Source organism: Microcaecilia unicolor, chromosome 10, assembly GCF_901765095.1.
Source record: "Microcaecilia unicolor chromosome 10, aMicUni1.1, whole genome shotgun sequence".
Taxonomy (NCBI): domain Eukaryota; kingdom Metazoa; phylum Chordata; class Amphibia; order Gymnophiona; family Siphonopidae; genus Microcaecilia; species Microcaecilia unicolor.
This window is the reverse complement of record NC_044040.1, coordinates 180,972,401-180,991,556: the sequence shown is the minus strand read 5'-3', so window position 1 is coordinate 180,991,556 and position 19,156 is coordinate 180,972,401. Positions and strand designations below refer to the sequence as shown.

Genomic DNA, 19,156 nt, shown 5'->3' with positions numbered 1-19,156 from the left:
GTACATAATCCATATTCATTGTGGATATTCTGAAAAGCTGCTTGCAAGGGGGAGGGGAGACAGGAACAAAGAAGCTGTGGAGCGGCTCTCTCCCGCCAGCTCTGCTCTGAAACCCCCTTTACTAGAATTAAATTTAGAATAGCAATGACAAAGCGGAGCCCAGCATAGGTAACGACCAACCCATCCCTTGCCTCCCCGCGCGCGTGTGCTGACGTCAGCACACCTTCCGCGCCGAGAGACTCGTCTCCGGAGAAACGCGAATAACAAGCGGAGTCAGTGGAAAGGCAGGAGCAGGCCATGGCCCTGTGTCCGTCCAGAAAGGGTGGTAGCCCTGTGGTGGAGGTCTCGTTCAATGCTAGGAAGAAAACATCCGGTAGTCGGACATGAGCGAGAAGGAAGACGAGGAGAAACCTGAAGAGTGGAAGGAGGAGGAGAGTAGTACCGAAGGCGAGCAAGGTAGGGGGACGAAACAACACCGCCCGACTTAGTGCGCACGCTCGAAGGAGGAGGCGCTGTCTGCTGTGCTGTTGGTTATTATTAACTCCTCCAGTTACCATTAGGCCACTAGGAGGCGCAGGCGGTCGGGATTGTGTGGAGCTTTAGATTGAGGAACAGGAGATGGCATGACGTAAAAAAGCTGAAGCCAATTAGATTCGTCTCCCTTTTCCTCTCCGGCACGCATCTCTCATTCCCGTACACACAAAACAAACAAACCTATGAGCTGCGGGATCCACGTTGTCGTTATTTATTGCTGGTAGCAATTTTATTTGATCTCACTTATATTTTCAAACACGCCAGCTTGTGTAGCATACTGCATACGGATGTACTGAAAAAGTATCGGTTTCATCGGTTAGAGTAGCAATTAATTCTAACTCATAATCATTGTGTCATTTGAAGGAGCTGGTTAAAGGGACTCCCTAGAAGGCATTGTATTCATTCATAGATGTTTTCACCTAGTAAAGGGCCACCAAAACAGACATCATATTCGTGCAGAGACGTTTTCACCAACTAAAGGTGAGAATCAGGTGGTTAACAATTAGAGTTACTATTTTATAAGTACAAAGGGTATTTTTTTAAACATAAATTAGGTTGAAACCTGGGAGCATTTAACACCCTTTTTTTCAGAAGAAAAAGATGGTATGTGGGGACTTCTGTGACATGCCAGTGGTATATTATAAAAATGCACTTGCTTTTTTAATTACTGCGATTTCACAGAGAGGTATTGAATAACATGGAAGAGCTTCTTTTATGCAGTTCTGTCCAGACTAGAGAGTTGCATGAGAGAGAAATCTAACCCGTTCCTGCCGTGCTACTGGAATTTAACCCATCCCTGCAAGAATTTAACCCATTCTCACCCATCCCAGCAAGAATTTAACCCATTCCCACAAAAATTTAATGGTACCTAAACAAATTCTGGTCAGCTCTCTGTCTGTCTCTCTGGATTTGAGCCACGGCACTGCAAACAGGGAGAAACTTAAGTTTAAACTTGGAACATTCTGGTGTGTACATGTAAGACATCTCTGCTTCGCTGGCACTGTGTGCTGAGAGGTTGCCACATACACATGCCAGTAGGTCAGGTGACATCTGATACTTGTACCTTTGTCAGAGCTGAGGCCTACTCAAAAGCCTGGGAGCAGCAAGGAGGAGGAGGTGGCACTTAAAGAACTTGATAGGTGAGAGGCTGGTTCAGGTGCAGCTTACACTTCCATGGGAACCCTGCAGGAACTGCTTCCTTCCACACGGGAACCCTGCAGAACTACTTCCATCCCTGTGGAAATCCCGCAGCCCCTGAAGGGATTCCCGCAAAATCCCGTTCCCATTTAGGTCTCCAGTCCAGAGCCAGTCTAAATGTGCCAACATTGTCCAGTTCAGCACACTAGTAGCTGCCAAGGTCATACAAAGTTAATTATGTTCAGTAGAAAATAAATCTGTTAGCTCAGACTGCCTGCTATGTGAATATTCCATCACTTTCACTAATGCTACCTCATGAAAGACTCCAGAGGTAATTGAAGAGTCATGGGATAGGAGGTAGTGTTCTATTGTGGATTAAAAACTGGTTAAAAGATAGAAAACAGAGAGTAGGGTTAAGTGGTCATTATTCTCGATGGAGAAGGGTAGTTAGTGGGGTTCCCCAAGGGTCTGTGCTGGGACCGCTGCTTTGTAACATATTTATAAATGACCTAGAGATGGGAGTAATTAGTGAGGTAATTAAATTTGCTGATGACACAAAGTTATTCAAAGTCGTTAAATCATGGGAGGATTGTGAAAAATTACAAGAGGACCTTCCAAGATTGGGAGACTGGGCGTCTAAATGGCAGATGACGTTTAATGAGAGCAAGTACAAAGTGATGCATGTGGGAAAGAGGAATCCGAATTATAGCTACGTCATGCAAGGTTCCAAGGTAGGAGTCACAGACCAAGAAAGGGATCTAGGTGTCGTCATTGATGATACGTTGAAACCTTCTGCTCAGTGTGCTGCTGCGGCTAAGAAACCAAATAGAATGTTAGGTATTATTAGGAAAGGAATGGAAAACAAAAATGAGGATGTTATAGTGCTTTTGTATTGCTCTATGGTGCGACCGCACCTCGAATATTGTGTTCAATTCTGGTCACCGCATCTCAAAAAAGATATAGTGGAATTAGAAAAGGTGCAGAGAAGGGTGATGAAAATGATAAAGGGGATGGGACGACTTCCCTATGAGGAAAGGGTAAAGCGGCTAGGGCTCTTCAGCTTGGAGAAAAGGCGGCTGAGGGGAGATATGATTGAGGTCTATAAAATAATGAGTGGAGTTGAACGGGTAGATGTGAAGCATCTGTTTATGCTTTCCAAAAATACTAGGACTAGGGGGCATGCGATGAAGCTACAATGTAGTAAATTTAAAACGAATTGGAGAAAAATGTTCTTCACTCAACGTGTAATTAAACTCTGGAATTCATTGCCAGAGAATGTGGTAAAGGCGATTAGCTTAGCAAAGTTTTAAAAAGGTTTGGACAGCTTCCTAAAGGAAAAGTTCATAGACCATTATTAAATGGACTTGGGGAACATCCGCTATTTCTGGGATAAGCAGTATAAAATGTTTTGTACTTTTTTGGGATCTTGCCAGGCTAGAGTGGAGGGCAGCCACTCAAAACTCAAAGTTCTGGATTTTAGACATACTGACTTTAACAAAATGGGGGTATACCTGAAGAAAGAGCTGAGGGAATGGGAAGACATATGAGAAATGGAAAGACAGTGGTCTAGGCTGAAAGGAGCTATTAAAATGGCTACTGACCTTTATGTGAGGAGAGTAAATAAAAGCAAGAAGAAAAGGAAATCAATATGGCTCTCCAATTAAGTGGCTGAGAAAATAAAGGCAAATGAGGTGGCGTTCATGAAATACAGGAAATCTCAACACAGGAAAGTATACTGGGAGAAGCTGAAAGAAGCCAAGAGGCAGATATGTCTAGTGAAAGCAGAGACAGAAGAGCAAATGGCTAGGAATGCAAGGAAGGGGGACAACAAATTTTTCAGGTATGTTAGTGAAACATAGAAGGCTAGAAATGGAATTGTGAGACTGGAAGATGCTGTGGAGAGTACCTATAAAGAATGGAGTGGCTATCACATCGTTCATAGAAGAATGTGTTTATGAACAACTTGAAAAACTGAAGGTAAACAAAACCATGGGACCAGATGGGATCCATCCCAGGATATTGAGGGAGCTTAGAGAGATTTTGGCAGGCCCTCTTAAAGATTTGTTTAATAAATCCTTGGAGATGGGAGAGGTTCCGCATGATTGGAGAAGAGCAGATGTGATCCCTCTTCACAAAAGTGGTGACAGAGAAGAAGTGGGAAACTACAGACCTGTAAGCCTAACTTCGGTTATTGGAAAAGTAATGTAAGTGTTGCTGAAGGAAAGGATAGTAATTTTCTGGAATCCAATGAGTTACAAGATCCGGGGCAACATGGTTTTACCAAAGGTAAATCGTGCCAAATGAATTTGATTGAATTCTTTGACTGGTCAACCAGAGAATTGGATCAATCTACTTGAACTTCAGCAAAGCCTTTGACATGGTCCTTCATAGAAGGCTCTTAAATAAACTTGAAAGGCTGGAGTTAGGACCCAAAGTGGTGAATTGGATTAGAAACTGGTTGACAGATGCCAGAGGGGAACGGAATTGATATACCGCCTTTCTGAGGTTTTTGCAACTACATTCAAAGTGGTTTATATTATATATGCAGGTACTTATTTGTACCTGGAGCAATGGAAGGTTAAGTGACTTGCCCAGAGTCGCAAGGAGCTGCAGTGAGAATTGAACCCAGTTCCCCAGGATCAAATTCTGCTGCACTACCCATTAGGCTACTCCTCCAATGGAATTCACTCGGAGGAAGAAAAGATGAGTAGCGGAGTGCCTCAGGGATCGGTGCTGGGGCTGATTCTGTTCAATATATTTGTGAGTGACATTGTCAAAGGATTAAAAGGTAAGGTTCGCCTTTTTTGCGGATGATGCCAAGATTTGTAACAGAGTGGACACCCCGGAGGGAGTGGAAAACATGAAAATAGATCTGCAAAAGTTAGAAGAATGGTCTAACATTTGGCAATTAAAATTTAATGCAAAAAAGTGCAAAGTGATGCATTTGGGGAGTAGAAACCCAAGGGAGATGTGTGTCCTAGGAGGTGAGAGGCTGATATGCACAGATAGGGAGAGGGACCTCAGAGTGATGGTGTCCAAGGACCTTAAAGCAAAAAAACAACGTGACAAAGCGGTGGCTGTAGCCAGAAGGATGCGACCGCACCTTGAGTATTGTGTTCAATTCTAGTTGCCACATCTCAAGAAAGATATAGTAGAATGGGAAAAGGTGCAGCGAAGGGCGACTAAAATGATAGCGGGGATGGGACGACTTCTCTATGAAGAAAGACTAAGGAGGCTAGGGCTTTTCAGGTTGGAGAAGAGACAGCTGAGGGGAGACATGATAGAGGCATATAAAATAATGAGTGGAGTGGAACAGGTGGATGTGAAGCGTCTGTTCACGCTTTCCAAAAATACTAGGACTAGGGGGCATGCGATGAAACTACAGTGTAGTAAATTTGAAACAAATTGGAGAAAATATTTCTTCACCCAACGCATAATTAAACTCTGGAATTCGTTGCCGGAGAACATGGTGAAGGCGGTTAGCTTGGCAGAGTTTAAAAGGGATTAGACAGTTTCCTAAAGGGCAAGTCCATAAACCACTACTAAATGGACTTGGGAAAAATCTACAATTCCAGGAATAACAAGTATAGAATGTATGTGCGTTTGGGAAGCTTGCTAGGTGCCCTTGGCCTGGATTGGCCACAGTCATGGACAGGATGCTGGGCTCGATGGACCCTTGGTCTTTTCTCAGTGTGGCATTACTTATGTACTTATGCATCGAGAGAGGAGTAACCAGCAGAAGAAAGGAGTTGTTAATGCCCCTGTACAAGTCATTGGTGAGGCCCCACCTGGAGTACTGCATTCAGTTTTGGAGGCCGTATCTTGCTAAAGATATAAAAAGACTAGATGCGGTCCAGAGGAAGGTGACAAAACTATATAGGGCCTATACCATAAGACACATGAGAAGAGTCTGGAAGACCTGAATATGGAAAGAAGGGACAGGGGAGATATGATACAGATGTGTAAATACTTGAAAGGTATTAATATACCCTCATCTCTCCCTACACTCCTTTCCAGGAACTCCGTTCACTAGGCAAATCTCTTCTAATTGCACCCTTTTCCTCCATCGCTAAATCCAGACTCCGTTCCTTTTATCTCGCCACAGCTTATGCCTGGAATAGACTTCCTGAGCCATTACGTCAAGCTTCATCCCTGGCTGCCTTCAAATCCGGGCTAAAGGCCTTCCTGTTTGATGCTGCTTTTGATTCCTAACTTGTCACTTGCTAGTAACCTTTATCTTGTCTTCCTCTTTTCAATATCTCCTTTTCCCTATGTGTCCTATCTGTCTGTCCTACCCTTATCCCTTATTTGTCCTGTCTGTCCGTCCTGATTTAGATTGTAAGCTCTTTTGGGCAGGGACTGTCTTTTCTTCATGTTCAATTGTGAAGCGCTGCGTACGACTGGTAGCGCTGTAGAAATTATTTGTAGTAGTAATAGTAATATAGAAACAGATGTCTTCCAGAGAAGGGGAAATGGTAAAACTAGAGGATATGAGCTGTGGTTGCATGGTGGTAGACTTAGGAGTAATGTCAGGAAATTCTTTTTCACAGAGAGGGTGATCGATGCCTGGAATGCAGGTGGTTGAGACAAAAACAGTGATGGAATTCAGAAAGATGTGGGATGAACACAGAGGAACCCTATTTAGAATATAGATGGTAGAAAACAAAAATAAATTTTAAAAACCCTTAAATGGCTTTAGTGGGTGGATGTGTGAGTGACACTTGGACAGCTACTCCGGCTGTGAAGAACTAAGGCCGGTGCCAGGCAGACTTTGTAGGTCTGTGTCTGTATATGGTAATGCAGTTTAGGATAGGCTGGAAAGGGCTTCAGTGGCAACTTCAGTAGCTGGAACTGAGGAGAGTGCTGGGCAGACTTTTCCAGTCTGGGTCCCGCAGATGACAAGATGGATATGGATAGGCTGGAGTGAGCTTTGGTAGCAACTCCAGTAGGTGGAAAATAAGGACAGAGCCAGACGGACTTCCACGGTCTATGTCCCAGAAACGCCAAAGAAGGGCTCATGATAAAGTATATAATATCACATTCATTGTTGATTTAATCGTGAATTGATAATGAGTGTGACTGTTGGGCAGACTGGATGGACCGTTCAGGTCTTTATCTACCGTCATTTACTATGTTATTATGTATTTTAACACAATAAGTAATGCCACACTGGGAAAAGACCAAGGGTCCATCGAGCCCAGCATCCTGTCCAAGACAGTGGCCAATCCAGGCCAAGGGCACCTGGCGAGCTTCCCAACGTATAATATTAGAAGGCACCACATATCGCTTTCAAGAATTAAGTTGGGACTTACTGTGTGTCTCTCTGCAGAGGACCAGTTTGAAAAAAAAAAACAAAAACCCTAAGCAAGCTAGACAGTTGTGTACAATCCCAAAATTTTAAGTGTGGGGAAGGGGGCAAATACATTATTCATGAAATTGCATAAGTAAGCAAACTTTAGTAGTGAGAAATGAAAATGGTCTACTAATCTACATAACTGTTATCAGTTTATCTCAGTCTCTGGATGTCTGTCCGTTCAGTGAGCCAGTTTTTGGTGGTACAGGGTAGCTCACAGGGTTACAGTTAGAAGCAGCTGCATGGAGTCCCTAGTTGCTGCTTAGGTCCAGCACTAACATGAAGTGTAAAGAAGCACAAGCTAGTTCCAGGCTACTGTCAGTAGATATTCCTCAATATAAACCTTTCACGGAGAGAGTGGTAGATACTTGGAATGCCCTCTCGCGGGAGGTGGTGGAGATGAAAACGGTAGCGGAATTCAAGCATGCGTGGGATAAACATAAAGGAATCCTGTGCAGAAGGAATGGATCCTCAGAAGCTTAGCCGAGATTGGGAGGCGGGGCTGGTGTTTGGGTGGTGGGGCTAGTTCTGGGCAAGACTTCTACGGTCTGTGTCCTGAAAATGGCAGATACAAATCAAGGTAAGGTATACACAAGAAGTAGCACATATGAGTTTATCTTGTTGGGCAGACTAGATGGACCGTGCAGGTCTTTTTCTGCCGTCATCTACTATGACTATGTTACTAATAAGAAAGATCAGTACAGGAACTCCGAGGTGGCTTGTTTGTGCTCAGAAGCCCTGTAATGGTCACATCCTCTCATTGGTCACACAGGACTTTCTTTTACCAAGGAAGAGCTCTGCAAGCCAGGCCAGCCCAGCCCTACCATTCATTGACTGCAGGTGGCATGCTTTAATGATTTATGCAAATGAGGCCTCACCTCCCCCATCTGCTGCCCATGTCTGCAAGGGGCAGAGCCACCACAAAGCCTATGATCCTATGTTGGTTTACGAATGCTATGTTAAACTTTCTTCCTTTTACTCCCACATGATGTTCCCTTTCAGTTCCTGAACTAGTCAAGTAAGATGAATGGTGGTCTCTAGGTGCAATGTGCAGTTTATTTTTATTTATTGCTGTAAATCTCTTGGTTTCTTGCAACTCTATGACTTTGTTCATCTGACATTTGCATATTTTAAAGAAATACTTCCATATGAAGTAAAACTTTGGCATTTTTTTTTAAGTTTGGTAACCGGGCCTTATGTAAGGATATTAGGCAACCCTAGGCAAATATTCTGCCTTTCCTGCCCCCTTTTTACATCATACACCCAGCAACTGTGATACAACATTTCCTACTTTCTTTTTCCTATCCTCTCCCAGCATACTTACATATAAGAGCATCCTGCATCAGAATCATGCCCTGTGCTACATGCCTCCACCCCACCCACTGTTCCTTGGCCACCATAGGGGAGACAATGGATGGAGGACAAATTTTGCACCCCCCGTCCTTTGCGCACAGCCTTTGGGATGGCCCTACTTGCATAACAGCAGCAGCATCCATCCCAATCTTTTTCTCTCTTCCCCCAGTCTCCACAGCATCATCCTCTCCTTTTTCGCCCCCGCTTCCTAGTTCACATCTTCTTCTCTCCCTTATCTTCAGCCCATACTTTTATGCATGGAGTAATTTTATAAGAGCCATTATGCACACATATATTAGCATATACACACAAAAATGACTTTATAAAGTTACTTCAAATATGTATGCTTGGTAGCCAATAGTATCTTCTTGGGTTTCCCTGATCAAAAAGAACTGGCTTCTGTTGGACAATGTTATGATGACTACCAAGAGTATTTCCTTATTTCTATAACCTTCCCTTGACCAACCATTGCATTGCTGGTCCCTGGTTGGGCATTATAACCCATAATTCCCTTTGGAATCTGGTACATGTATACTAGTTCATCCAGTAGGTGTCATGTTGAATGATGGCTGGTATGCTTTCCTTCTCAGGGACCATGAAGGCTGTCTCTGCAACACCCCTTTTTCCAGCCTTTTCTAGGAGCAATAGCCAAGTTTGAGAATGAAACCCAGTATATGCCACTGAGCTACTAGATTGGCCTAGGAAATTATCTTACTTTTTTTAAGGATACTTCATGGTGTATATTTTAGAGTACTGTTTGTTTCCAAGTGCTGCTTTAATTTGGTTTGATGAACAATCTGTATACATTTTAGTCTGTAGATTAAAATAATTTTGCTGCTGCATAGGACAATGTAACATTTTATTTCTATTTTCAGTAGATACCAAACTTTTGCCCACAATGCTTGATACAAGAGATGAAACATCATCTAGGACTTTAGATACATTAAGTCTGTAAGTATAAATTATTACATGTTAAATATTATGATAGTACCCAAACCTTGCTGGTTACTGTAGCATAATATACAGACTAATCCAGAAAGTTGTATTGTTATGTTTATCTGCAAAATGTAGTCTGTTTGGGGCCCTTTTACTAAGTTGCGTAGGTGCCTACACATGCCCAATGTGTGCCAGTTCAGAACTATCGCCTGGGTACCACGTGGCCCGGGCAGTAATTTCATTTTTTATGCGTGTCCACTATGTGCGACGGGAAAAATATTTTATTTTCCGGTGCGCGGCGCTAACCAGACAGTAATCGGCATTGTACGTGCGCTGACAATTACCACCCGGTTAACGCGTGAGACCTTACCGCTAAGTAAATGGGTGGCAGTAAGGTCTCAGGCCCAAAATGGATGCACGCCAATTTTCATTTTGCTGCACATCCATTTTCGGCCAAAAAAAAAAAAAAGGTGCACTGACAAATGGACCTTCATGTGTACACCAGCATAGGCCACGTTTTGGCACACCTTAGTAAAAGGACCCCTTTCTGTTTTACTGAACTATAAATGAACTGAGCAGAAATACAAAGTCTTTGAACCTGCATAATAAAATTCCTTACCTCTTACTTGGGTCTTTGTGGAATTTTGGTAATATGATGCCTTTCTTGACCAAAATATGCTTATTTGAAAAAGAATAAAGGGACCCTTTTACTAAGTTGTGGCAAAATCTGGGCTGGGCGCATCCTAACAGGGGCTTTCCTGTGCACTAAGCCCATTTTTACCATGGCGGTAAAATAGGGATTTTTTTTCCCTTTTATGTTTTTATTTGCAGGTCATGCACTAATGTTGTCATTGGCATGTGGCAACTTCAAATAATGTGGGAGCACTTGACAGCCTCCTATTTAGGAGGAGCTGAGTGCTCTTGCGTTAACCCAGCATTTACTAGTTAGTGTGCGGTAATGTGAACCCACTAGCTGGTTAGTGTTTAATGCCCACTGTCTGCCCATGACACACCTCCTCAAAAAAATATTTTACACATGATTACTATGCGCAAGTAGGAAGATTACTGCAAGATGCTTTAGCGCATCCTATAATAAGCCTTTTTCGGCACACTAAGGGCACTGTAGGCGTGCAAACCTTTTAGCGCTCACTAAAAATTAGTGCGTTCTAACACTACAGACACCCATAGGAATATAATGGGTGTCTCTATCGTTAGCGCGCATTAAAAAGTTAGCGCACCTACAGCGCGGCTTAGTAAAGGGGCCAAAAGCCTGCATTAGGGCTTAGTGCACCTTAGTAAAAGGGCCTCAAAGTGAGACAGGAGGCCAAGTATTTCACTTTTCACTAGCCATGGGTGGTGTGATTCATTGTAGGTGATGTCATATAGCATAGTGCAGGAGGAGATGTATATGTACAGGCACAGGGCTAGAAAAAACAGGTACAGGTCTCCCTGGCACCTGAATTTTGTCATCTAGCACCTTCCTCCTGGAGAAAAGACTTGGAGTACTAACAATAGCTGTCTGCACTAGAAAATGGAGTGGTAGGGACCAGAATAAGCAGTAGATTGAAGTGGTTGCATCACGGCCTGAGAAGAGCAGCAGTGGTCTTCTGAGCCAGAAAGTGAAATAGCAGTGGCTGTCAGGTAGTACTGGCCACCACCCAGGCTAGAAAGTAAAGTGGCAAATGTATAAATAACGAGATTTAAAAAAAGGTCAATCCACCCAAAGCTATAAGGAATGTTTCCTCTGGCTGTTATGGATTTTGACTGGTACCTAACTTTTCTATATAAAAAATTCCGCCCCTGCATTAGCAACTGTGTGTAATATCAGAGGTGGATTGATAGTAAATGTGTCTGGACAAAGGCAAGTCATCAAAGTTGAGAAATAGTGTTTATTATGTAAGGACTCTGTGTTTGTGGTAGCAATAGGAATGAATGGCTTTGCATGCCATGAAGTAATCCCTCAATAGTTATGCAGTTGGACAGAATCAGAGGCTGTGCTTGAAACAGAATCAAGTAGAATATAGAAATCAGGGGAAACAGTTCAGGAGTTGCTTGGCCAGAAAGAATTGAAATATAGCTAATAGCAGAAATCGCCAGAAGATCCCAATCTGGAAAGGAAAACAGTCTACAAGGAAAAGTAAATACAATGCATTTTGAACCTTGAATATTAAGCCTAGAAAGACAAAAGATATAATCCTTTAAACTTGAAGAATAAGATCCATTTGGTTTAGACCAGAATGTACTGTAGGAACAGTGTCTCATGTTCTCTTTTCACCATCGAAGCTCCCTTGATTGTCCTACTTGTTCTCTTTTCAGACCTTATGTTTTCAATTCACCTATATAAAGATTATCTCTATCTGAAAGAAGTTTGGTGTCACCTTCCTCAGATGCATCTTTTATTTGGTTTGGTTTGTTTTGGTGAATATTTTTAATAATACATTTTCAAAGAAAATACAATAATAGCATACAATACACAAATCTAATAATAATATTCCAATGGAGTTATTTTTATCAAAATAAGGGCCAGTTGACCAGCTAGGTCACTCGGTGACAAGGCTGCACACTGTCATGCAGAAAACTTGTGTTTGAGTTCCAGGTCACTTTTCTTCTTTCTATGCAGATAGGTGGGGGTGGGGGGAGAAGGCTTAGAGACCCTGTTGTCATGCAGCAGTGACACCTAGTGGTTGGATTTAGGTCCATTCTGGAAGGAACCTTGATGCCTGGCCTATGTCATTGTGATGATGACTGGGTTTAACTAAGTTGTGGAGGGATACAAAAATAAGGGGAAAAATCTTCCCAGGTAGCTGCAAGTGAAGGCTCATAGTTAACTTCTAGCTAGAATTCAAAGAAGCAAGGCTAAACTGCTGGGTCCCCTCAAAAATTAAGTTCATTGAATTGTTCAAAGTTTCATGTATTTCATGTTTTCCTTATATGTTATCTCTTCCCCATACAGTTTTTGTTCCTATAACATCACTTAACTTTACTCTCAAAGGGCAGCACATTGAGATTGGTTAAACAGCATATTCTCTGCCATCCTGGCAATGGTAATAAATGCATAGTGCATTCAATCTCTTCTTCAGGGAAAGTTAAGCACTATAGGACATTTGGACAAAAGTTGATTTGCTAAACTTCTGTCCAAATGATAACTAAAATAAATTCTAATCTTACTATGCCTACAGTTCTTGACTTTCCATTCTTTCAAAAAAAGGCACTAACCCTAGAAATTAAAGCTTGTTTGGTACTATTATCCATCCCGCTTCTAGGACTGGCAGAGAGCCAGAACAAAGTGAAGCCACAACTAATACCTCAAATCAGACATTTGTATAGAGCAATGTTTATTTATTGGGATTTATTAGCTGCCTTTATGAAGAGATGCACCCAAGGCAGTGTACAGCAGGTACAGTTTAACATGAAACTTACAATGTTAATAGCAATAGTAAAATGACTATCAGGCTTATTTTCAAAAGAGAAGGGCGCCCATCTTTCGACACAAATCGAGAGATGGGCATCCTTCTCTCAGGGTCGCCCAAATCGGCATAATCGAAAGCCAATTTTGGGCACCCCCAACTGCTTCCCATCGCGGGGATGACCAAAGTTCCTGGGGGCGTGTTGGAGGCGTAATGCAGGCAGGACTGGGGCGTGCCTAACACATGGGCGTCCTCAAGCAATAATGGAAAAAAGAAGGGCGTCCCTGAGGAGCACTTGGACGACTTTACTTGGTCCAATTTTTCTTATGACCAAGCCTCAAAAAGGTGCCTGAACTGACCAGATGACCACCGGAGGGAATCGGGGATGACCTCCCTTGACTCCCCCAGTGGTGACTAACACCCTCCCACCTTGAAGAAAACAACTTTAAAAACTTATTTTGCCAACCTCCAATATCATACTCAGGTCCATCGCAGCAGTATGTAGGGGTGGGGGGGGGAGGTGTGTGTGCATCAGCGGAGGCATAGCGAAGGCGTGGACGTCCTTCTTTCAAACATTTTGGACGTCCTGAACTGCCCCCCCCCCCACAGGGACAGCCAAATTTCGAGGGAGTGGAGTGGAGGAGTGGCCTAGTGGTTAGAGTACTGGTCTTGCAATCCAGAGGTGGCCAGTTTAAATCCCACTGCTGCTACTTGTGAACCAAAATCCAGATAAATAAATAAAGGGGGTGTTGGAGGCATAGCAAAGGCATGGACGTCCTTCTCACAGAAACATCCACATTTTGGACGTCCTCAACTGCCTGTCGCAGGGACGGAGGCATAGCAAAGGCGCCTAACACTTGGACGTCCTTCACCCATACTCAAAAAAAAAAAAAAAAGATGTCCCTGACGAGCACTTGGAAGTTTTCACCTGGACTTGTGTATTTTTAAGGTTGTAGACGGCAATTTATTTAAGGTTGTAGACGGCTATTATACACGCAGCTTGTCTGCGTGTATGAAGCCATCTTTGGCATGCGCAGAGCAGCCATGCATAACGCATGGCTGCTCTGCACTAGCTTCCCCTCCTTAGGAAGGAAATTGTGTGCAAATGAGCTAACAGCGAGCAGCTCATTTGCATGCGATTTCCTTCATGCATGCCCGTTCCTTTCCGAATCGCTAAGGGATCGGTAAGAGAAGGGCTTTTTCTGTTCAGTTAGTGCATCAGTTAGTCCACTGCAGTGCCCCCTAGGGTGCCTGGTTGGTGTCCTGGCATGTCAGGGGGACCAGTGCACTACGAATGCTGGCTGCTCCCACGACCAAATGAGTTGGATTTGGTTGTTTTGAGATGGGCGTCCCCAGTTTCCATTATCGCCGAAAATCGGGGACGACCATCTCTAAGGTCGACCTAAATGTTGAGATTTGGGTGTCCCCAACCATATTATCGAAACGAAAGATGGACGCCCATCTTTCGCAGGGACGTCCTATGAGGACGCCCTCAGGAAAACTTGGGTGTCCCGTTTGATTATGCCCCTCCACATATAAACATAAATACAATGAATGAGGTAAACTTGGAAACAGCAAATTGAAACCTAATAATAGGACTAATATTAAACAGTATCAAAAACATACATATTTAACAACACGGCAGAACAATCATCTAACAAAAATATGATAACTATCAGTGCATTACAAACAATACCATAATATAGAAGAACAATCAAATAACATAGAGATACTAAGAAAGTATATCAAATGTGTATAATAGTGCTACAGCTATGAGCCTTGGTCCCATACCTAGCTTTGGTTCAGGCTCCGAAATGAGAGAAAAGCTTGCAGGCCTGTGTAACTCTGATTTGACCTCCAGTGTTGGAGCACTGCAGAGAGCAACAGGAAATCACAAGGGTGGGGGTCAAACTGACGGAGTGACATTGTTTAGCAACATGGTGGGAAAGGAAAAGTTTGTTGTTAGTGGACCAGGTGCAAGGGAATTGCAAAGGTTTGTGGTTAAGCAAGATAAAGATGAGAACATGTTTAAGATTTGAAGCTACTCATTAGCATAAGCCAATCAGTGTTAACCATGACATAACATAGATCCTATCAGATGTGCTTACTGTCATATTACCGATATCCTGTATGAACATATAAAAGTTAGGGTACTTCCTGCTTCAAGTTAGAGAGGGGCGGCCACTGCTCTCTCTCCAGGGGAAACCGATGTAGTGCAATAGAATTGGCAAATGACCCAGTTGCTTTCCCCTGAATACCCTTGAGTGGTAAGGTATATCACACAAGACTGAGACCCAGATAGCACCTGTTCGCAGCTGGGATACTATATTCCGATAACTAATTGAATGGTATTTCTCCTGACACATGGTGTTCTGTAAATTGAATCTGCAGACTAATGGCTAATTGTAATTATACTTGATGCCTAAGAAATAAAAGATACCTTCTTGTACTCTTAACTATATTTAGTATGTGTTCTTGGCTACTTATGAGCTAGCACCCAGCTCTGGTAAGTAAGGAGTTCAGATATATGAGGTGAATGTATTAAAAGCAGCCTTAGGGAGTTTCCTGTGCTCGAGATACCTCCATTTGGTCTGGGGGTGTCTCGGGGACTGGAAATAACCCAGAAATATTCAAATGCCATCTCTTTCCTGTCTTTCTGTGGTTACATTCAAAGCTGGTTACATGTTATATATGGGTACTTATTTTGTATCTGGAGGATGAAATGACTTGCCCAGATTCACAAAGAGCTGCAGTGGGAATCAGTCTCCAGGTTCTCATGCCGCTGCAGTAGCCATTAAGGCTACTCCTCTACTCAGCATGATACCAATGAAACACCTAATAAGCGCGCATTAGAACATTCAAATAATGTAGATACGATGCTAATGTTTTTCCTACAATACAGTTTACTATGTAGCCGACGAGCCAAATGCAGATATGTAGATGGAAACAAAATGGGTATTACACAGTCAGTTTGGAGAAATAGATAGGTGGCTAAACTCAAGGCAACTATAGTGATGAGCAGTGACGGTAAATGAACGTTTTTTAATCAGTAATGTAGCCCTGTAATCAGAATTTTATATGTTTTTGATTTCCTGGGTAGAAAGAGTATGAACACACAACCAACTTAATACATGCTTCTATGCAGAAAGTGTACTGGCATCTGGAAGCAATTTAAGAATATGCTTCTCATCTTCAGATTATTCATAAGCAGTGTTTTAATACAAATATAATTGTGTTTAAAGTGTACCGCTAGACTACTGATTCATAGTATTTTTACTTCAACTGTAGCAGCTACGTATCTCCAAATATATTTGATACATTCCCTGGTAATATGGCTCCAAAAGTTTCAGTGTCATCACAGACGGACACCAGCTGGCTTAAACATTACCACAGAAGCATGGGTAAGATGTGATCGTTATATTTATGTGACATCTATATATCATTAGATTACTTATCTCACTGTGGCAGCACATAGTTTAGATGCTTAAAGAAGAAAACCTGGATTTTATAAAAATATGGCAGTAGTAGTTTCTCCAGAAATTTAACACACACTGTAATGAGCCTCACTTGTTGCAGCACCACCTGCAGAATAGATTACAAGTGTAAAGACTGGTGATGACTTGTGGAAACTGATCCCACAACAGGAGCATTAGGTACCACTTGATTCCCCCCCCCCCCCCCCCCTCACCTGCACACCAGCCAACTGTCTTGTCTTCCCCTTCAGTGAGTGAAACAAAAGTAACTTTGTGTATTGATGTGTCAGCCAATAAAAAAAGCAGCTGGTACAAGAGACCTCTTACTTCCTGTCAAGCAGCAAGAGAAAAAGATGCTGGGGCAGCTTGCATTCCCTCTAGCTATTGGCCAATAAAGAAGGCACCAAGGTAGTTTCACGTGCTGGCCAACTGAAGCAGAACAGTTTTGGCTCCAAAAAGGTAAATGGGAAAAGTTCTGTCAGCCAACCAAGGTGTGAAGTTCCAACTGGCTCTTCTCAATCCTCAAAGCAGTGAGTTGCTGTTGGTAAGGCAGGTGGGTATGGTGTTCCTCTGCAAATGACTGACTGGTGAGGAAGAACTGGGATCAGAGAAAAGGAAAATGGGGGAGAAGGGAGGGACAAATTGAAGAAAGGAAGGTTTAGAGATTGAAATGCAGAAGGAAGTCTAGGAGATTGGGGGGGGAGAGATGCTGAGCAAATGAGGAAAAGAATGGCTGGCACAGTCCAACATATACACAGAGCAACAAGGCTAGGAAATGGGCCTACAGATAAAAATAGGGACCAACTGGAAAAGGAAAGGAGCAACAGCAGAAAATGTTTATCATGGTTTTACTAATATAGCAAGAGGAGTATACCCTTTTTTTGCTATAGTTTAAAATACAAAATGTGAGCATATTCATATAATGCTCAAAGAAAATACAAAGAAGAATAAAATCTTTGACCAGGGAGTAGTCACATATTTTCAAGAACAAATAATTTCAATACATACTTAGGGCCTCTTTACTAAGCAGTGTTATAAGCTAATTAGCGTCTTTAATGCACGTTAACCATGTATGCATGTTAACTGTGTACGTGCATACAATATCCCTATAGGTGCCTACACGGTTAATGGGCAAGCTAATTGTAGGTGTGTTAAAAACGCTAACACGCCTTAGTAAACAGGGCCCTTAATGTAAAAGTTTTTTTTTTTTAAAGCCAAAAATTGTTGGTCATAAAGCTTATTCTATGAGGGTAGTTTTCAGGCTACCTACTTAACTACCAGTCTCATACAATTTCTCTTCAGTAATCACCTGGCTTTTTCCCCAGATACTTTGAGGATTCATTCCTCCATAATGTTTGCTGCATACTGCCTTTTTTATTCATGGAATACAACTTTCTTCAAAATTTCTGCTAGTGGACAGGGCCACCAAGAGAGGGGGGGGGGGGGGGGGCAAAATTCCCCCAGGCCCAGCCTCCAAGGGGGGCTTGAGGCCCCAGCCATAAACCTTGCCTAACCGGGCCATAAACCAGCATTAAATTCTCCCTGTGCCCATGGCCTTTCAGTATCTCTCTTGCCATTATCTCCTCCCCACCCTCCTGCTGGCTTCGGATGTGTTCCCTCTGATTTGTCCCTCCTCCTCTGACACAACTTCCTGTGTCCGCACAGGCAGGACACCACAGAGGAAACACATCAGAGGCCAGCTAAAGGTAAGCTGCTTCTTTTTTTATGCTGCTGGCAGCCCACAGGAACACTGCCAAGGAGGAGGGATATTGTACCGAGTGAGGGGATGGTGCCATGGTGGCAGTGAGCAGGCGGGGAGGGCAGCAGCAGGCAGGGGAGGCGCATTGTTTGCCCCGGGCCCAGCTTTATCTCTTGGCAGCCCTGTCAGTGGATGAGCTAAGATGGCTTAAGATGAACAACTGAAATCCCTAACTGGGCTGCCCAGATATTTTAAATATGGTTCATTAAAAATATGTGTACATATATTGGACACATGGTAATGAACAAAAGTTTGACATTTGTAAGCTGTTGCATCGCTAAAGATTCAGTGATAGCTAGTCAGTGCATCTTTACGTACTAATAATATATCTTCTACTACTACTATTATATAGCGCTACAAAGCGTACGCAGTGCTGCACAAACATAGAAGAAAGTCCCTGCTTAAAGAGCTTACAATCTAATAGACAAAAATAATAAAGTAAGCAAATCAATGTGTAGAGGAAAGAGGAGAGGAGGGTAGGTAGAAACGAGAGTATATCTTACAGACACTTGCTACATGCTTGCTTCAGAATGGGCTATGCATTCTGGCTACGTGCAAACAGCTTTGTAGAGGGTTGAGATTCCCTAGAGAGGAGCAAAAAAGTAGTAACCAAGAGAAAAGCACATGTGAAGGGCAGTTCTATTGCTAGTGTCTGCATTTTACATATCCCTTGCATGTGCAAGATTACAGAATACTAGTATTTATGTGTGTAAATATACACTTAGGTGTGCTGCTGTCATTTGGTGGGCAAGTGTTATTCTGTAAGGGCATGGGTAAGTGGTGTAGCAAGTAAATGTGAGGTGTACCGTGTACACATGGCCAGGTAATGGGTGGGACTGCCACCTACATGTGTACATCCTTGCCACATTTATGTGATTGCAATTACACCAGGTCTATGACTTGTGTAACTATGGGCTTGTAAATGTAACACATTCCTATACCAGGTTACACCATTTTTCTGTAATGGAATCTGGGCAACTAGATGCCATTATAGAATAGGCTGTCATCTTGTGGCATCCAGGCACCTAAACAGAGGCACCCAGTTATAGAATTGCCACCGAATTCTATTTGTAGACGCCAAGAACATGCCTATTTGGAGCCTATGCTATAAAGAAAAGTAGGTGCCTCCAACCAAACTTCACCCTTGCGAATACCCACTTTCAAGTATGTGCCAATGAATATTGGTGCTTACAGAATAGAGCTT

General features: G+C 42.8%; 1 protein-coding gene across 4 annotated transcripts in view; it reads left to right on the top strand.

The window, feature by feature from the left end:
* Positions 1–245: 245 nt before the first annotated feature.
* The window catches only part of ERICH6 (glutamate rich 6), a 71,626-nt gene continuing 52,715 nt past the window's right edge, over positions 246–19,156 (top strand). For 3 of the 4 annotated variants that reach the window (XM_030216840.1, XM_030216838.1, XM_030216841.1), the window contains exons 1-3: positions 246–456; positions 9,253–9,328; positions 16,009–16,121. In XM_030216840.1, the coding sequence (XP_030072700.1) occupies positions 384–456; positions 9,253–9,328; positions 16,009–16,121 (262 nt within the window). In that variant the 5' untranslated portion in view covers positions 246–383. The remainder of the gene's footprint in view (positions 457–9,252; positions 9,329–16,008; positions 16,122–19,156) is intronic. The other variant, XM_030216839.1, reaches the window with a different exon arrangement.